Source organism: Aphis gossypii, unplaced genomic scaffold (assembly GCF_020184175.1).
Source record: "Aphis gossypii isolate Hap1 unplaced genomic scaffold, ASM2018417v2 Contig00289_ERROPOS67322, whole genome shotgun sequence".
NCBI lineage: Eukaryota > Metazoa > Arthropoda > Insecta > Hemiptera > Aphididae > Aphis > Aphis gossypii.
In genome coordinates, this window is record NW_026083055.1 from 407 (window position 1) to 4391 (window position 3985).

Below are 3985 nucleotides of genomic sequence, written 5' to 3' on the forward strand. Positions count from 1 at the left end.
GGATATTGGAAGAGTAAATGTTAATGTTCAAAAGTTGCCACTAAGTGTAATTAGAATCATATCAACTAGGCTTTTATTAATAAAAAAAGATATACCATGTGATTTTTGTCGAAAACCTAGGAGCTTAGATGAGTTGGCACGCTGGAAGGCTACCGAGTTTAGGCAATTTTTGCTTTACACAGGAATTATAGTACTTCATTCAATTATACCTAATCAAGTTTATGATCATTTTTTGTGTTTACATGTTGCAATGGTTATATTTCTGAGCCCTAATTATAATAATTTGTCAACTTTTGCTAATTCATTATTAACTGATTTTGTTAATAATTTTGGATCACTGTATGGGATTCATTTTATTTCTCATAGTATACATGGACTCATACATTTATATGATGATTATAAAGAGTTTGGGTGTCTTGATCAAGTGAGTTGTTTCAAGTTTGAAAATTATATGAGCCAGTTAAAAAAAAATGGTACTCAAACAAGATAAACCTCTTCAACAGGTTGTAAGAAGGTACCAAGAACATAGCATACAAATAATTAACAATACAAATTTAAATGATCAACTAATTTTTGAGATGTCTCATAATGAAGGTCCACTAATTGATGGGACAGATTTACCGCAATTTAAAGTTTTAATTTTGGAAAAAATAAAAATAAAAATTCATTCTAATGCTGACTCGTATGTTGGAATAAATATAAATGGAGCATTAAATATAATTAAAATAGTAAATATTTGTTATAGTGTACATTTAAAAAAAAAGATTGTGTTGGGTAGAAAGTTTGAAACTCTAGAAAATTTTTTTAATTATCCATTAGAGAGCTCTAAATTGGGAATTTATAAAGTGAATAGTTTTTCTAAAGTAATATCTGTGTGGAATATATGTCAAATTACTACTAAGTATATTGTTTCAACTACTGACCAAGGGTTCACTATAGCTGTACCTATTATACGTTTTGAAAATTAGTAAAAATAAAATGTGTTATTGTAACTTATGTGAAGTGTGCTTACTGTTGGTAAACATAAGAGACATTTTTCTGGTTAGCGTTAATAGTAGGGTGACCATAAAAATAAAATAAAAATACGGGACACTTTAGTCCCGTAAATTTTAACTAAATATATTAATTTAAAAAAAAACAAATTAAATGTATGCTGTATAATAGTTTTTAAATACAAATAAAATATTAATAAGTATAATATATAATTTATACACAAAAGTACAAAAAAAATTATTTTGATGACGATGGCACGTAAATTTCTTCTTTTAATGTTTTTGTATACTTTTGTGCTGAACCGATTTCATCGAGTAGCCTAGTTTCTTTTAATAGAATATTATAAAACTCATTACAAGATAAGTTTTTAAAATGTGTTTTTACAATTATAATTGATTTGATAGTTTCAACCAAAAATCGATTTTTTTCATCTGTCCACAACACGTTAATGGTTGAAAAAATCCGTTCTACTGCAGCATTTGTACCAGGAATTTCCAAAGAATATTCTACAATTTTTGATATGTTAGTTGTATCAATGTTATGAGCTTTAGTGTATTCAAATATTTCACACCACTTAACTTCTACTTTAGCTGAATTTTTTTGCCATTCATGAATTCGTGATTTAAAAATTTGTTCTACACGACTGAATTCATCAAATAAATTATCTTCATCTAATTTTATGTTAGAATTATTTTGGTTGTTTTCCATAAGAAATTTAATACATTTTTGAACATTTTCCCAAGTAGGACAGTTTATTAGTTGGACCCAACGAAATATTTTCAACTGGTCAAAGTGGCAACCCCATTTTTCTACGTAAGATAAAAAAGTATTATAAAATAGATCAGTACTTTTTTTGAATGAGTTTTCATTATACATATTATTGTTTTTTAAATCATTTAAAAGCGATAAAATATTTGTTGTAAGGAAATTTAGATTTTTTCTATTTTTTATTTTTCCAACTAAAATTTCTAATTCCTCTGCAACTTCACAGGCTGATATTTTATCTCCTTCTATTTTAGTTACAGTATCACAGACAACCTTTAATTGGCTTTGCAAAAAATGAAACCACACTATAGACATAGGATCATTAAAAAACGATTTTAATATTGTAGGACACTTTTCCTGTTTCTCGAAGTATGATTTTAAGCCCGGGTAAATATCAATAATTCTTGTTATTGCAGGTAATAAGGATAACCAACGAGTTTTTACACTTCCAAGGATATTTTTATATTCAACATTTGCATATTCACAAAACTCTTTCAAATGTTCTACTCGAACTGTATAGATATGAAAAAATTGAAAAATTTTGTTAACTATGATTTCTACATCAATAGGTAACACATCAGCACTTGATTGCATAGCGTTGTGCAAAATATGAGCAGCGCAACCTACACCAAAAATATTCGTTTTTAAATTGTTATTTAAAATTGAAAAAACATTATTTGATCCTTTTCTCAAAACACCTCCAAAGTTAGTATTGCAATTATCTCCAGAAAATGCAACAATTTTATCTGACAACTTATGCTTTTTTAAACTTTCAATTATATAAGTTAATAAAATATTTGCTGTTTCTCCTTTTAAATTTGTTACTTCAAAAACTTAGATTTGTATTCCCGAATTTGGTTTGAAATAACGTATTAAAATTGGTACGATTTTTAGGTTCTTATGGTTAGAAGTATCTATCATAATTGTAGCAAAATTTATATTTTCTATTTCCTTACAAATTTGTTGCATGGAGAAAGGAGCTAACACATTTAAAACAATCGATTCAGCCTTAGTTCTCGCACAAGTAAATTTTTTATTATAGATTTGTTTTAAAAGAGATGATGTGCAGTCCATTGATCGAAATGAGTGATTGTGTACCACGGTATGAAATGCGAATATCCCTTCTTGTGCTGCAGTACGTCTATTTTCGTCAGTGGACCCACTCGGATCAATTTTTAAAAAAAAGAAGTTACCTTTTCGTGTTTTGATGCAGCTGATAATGCCAGTAAATGTTTTTTTACTTTTGTAACATGTTGTGTGATGTCTGAACGTCCACCATGTTCTATAGAAAACACTGACTTACATATGGTACAAAATATTTTTCCTACTTCGTCAGCATCTTGTAAAACAGGAAATTCTAATTTTAATTGTGGAGTAAAAACGCATCGTCTTTTGGACATTTTGAAAAACAAATAAGGTATTATGGTACACTTAATTTTAAATAAGCTTATACTCTACACGTCATTACGTCACTACGATTACACTGTGAATGTCATCGTGAACTCGACACTCCCGTATAAACAAAAATAGACATTATATTTGACAACAAACTGGTTGTGGCGGATGGAATATTGTACTTATTTAGTAGACGAAGTCACACATCAATATAATAATATTAATAACATTTTGTACGTTATTTATATACCATTAGTATTTATAATCGTTGGTTTAACATTGTCAATAATGATGTGACATTATTAGTTCTCTATTTTCAACCCGCAGCAATTATAATAATTTATTGTCAAGAAAAGAATCTAAAAATAATGCCGATAAGTATAGATTAGAATATGATCTATTAAATATTGTAATACAAAACTATCGTAGAATAAAAAAAAAAAAAAAAAAAATTATAAATTAACAATAAAGAGAAAAACGGGATTAATACAGGACCTACTTGAAAATACGGGACAAAATGCGTCCCGTATAACTTTTGTCGGGACAACGGGACACAAAGTGGAAAAACGGGACAATCCCGTATAATACGGGACGTATGGTCACCCTAGTTAATAGACACTATAGTAACTACATTAACTTAACATTACTTTTGTTTCATTTATAATGATTATTCGCCATTAAGTAGATATTAATTTTTAACTAATTGTATATATTTATTAACATGTAAATGTAATTAATCTTATTGTATTATATTTTTTAACTATATTATTAAGAAGTAATTTAATTTAATTTTTTAAAAGAGGTTCAATTTTATCAAATAAAATGTGGTCTG

At 27.6% G+C, this 3985-nt stretch overlaps 1 protein-coding gene across 1 annotated transcript; it reads right to left on the reverse strand.

Annotated features, from left to right (window-relative positions):
• Positions 1-1230: 1230 nt before the first annotated feature.
• LOC126553642 (uncharacterized) lies at positions 1231-3267 on the reverse strand. Its single transcript, XM_050208785.1, has 3 exons — positions 2945-3267; positions 2620-2888; positions 1231-1665 (listed from the first exon to the last, which is right to left on the reverse strand). Exons 1-3 carry the CDS (start codon positions 3156-3158, stop codon positions 1231-1233), a joined length of 918 nt encoding a protein of 305 aa, XP_050064742.1. The 5' UTR covers positions 3159-3267.
• Between the last annotated feature and the right edge of the window lie 718 nt (positions 3268-3985).

Bases quoted from the DNA above. Each gene is read 5' to 3' on its own strand.
- LOC126553642 (XM_050208785.1), bottom strand. From the start codon at position 3,158: ATGTCCAAAAGACGATGCGTTTTTACTCCACAATTAAAATTAGAATTT. The intron at 2,889-2,944 runs CTTTTTTTTAAA...GACGTACTGCAG, and splicing joins AAAACACGAAAAGGTAACTT to CACAAGAAGGGATATTCGCA. The intron at 1,666-2,619 runs AAACCAAATTCG...AACATAAAATTA, and splicing joins CAATTTTAATACGTTATTTC to GATGAAGATAATTTATTTGA.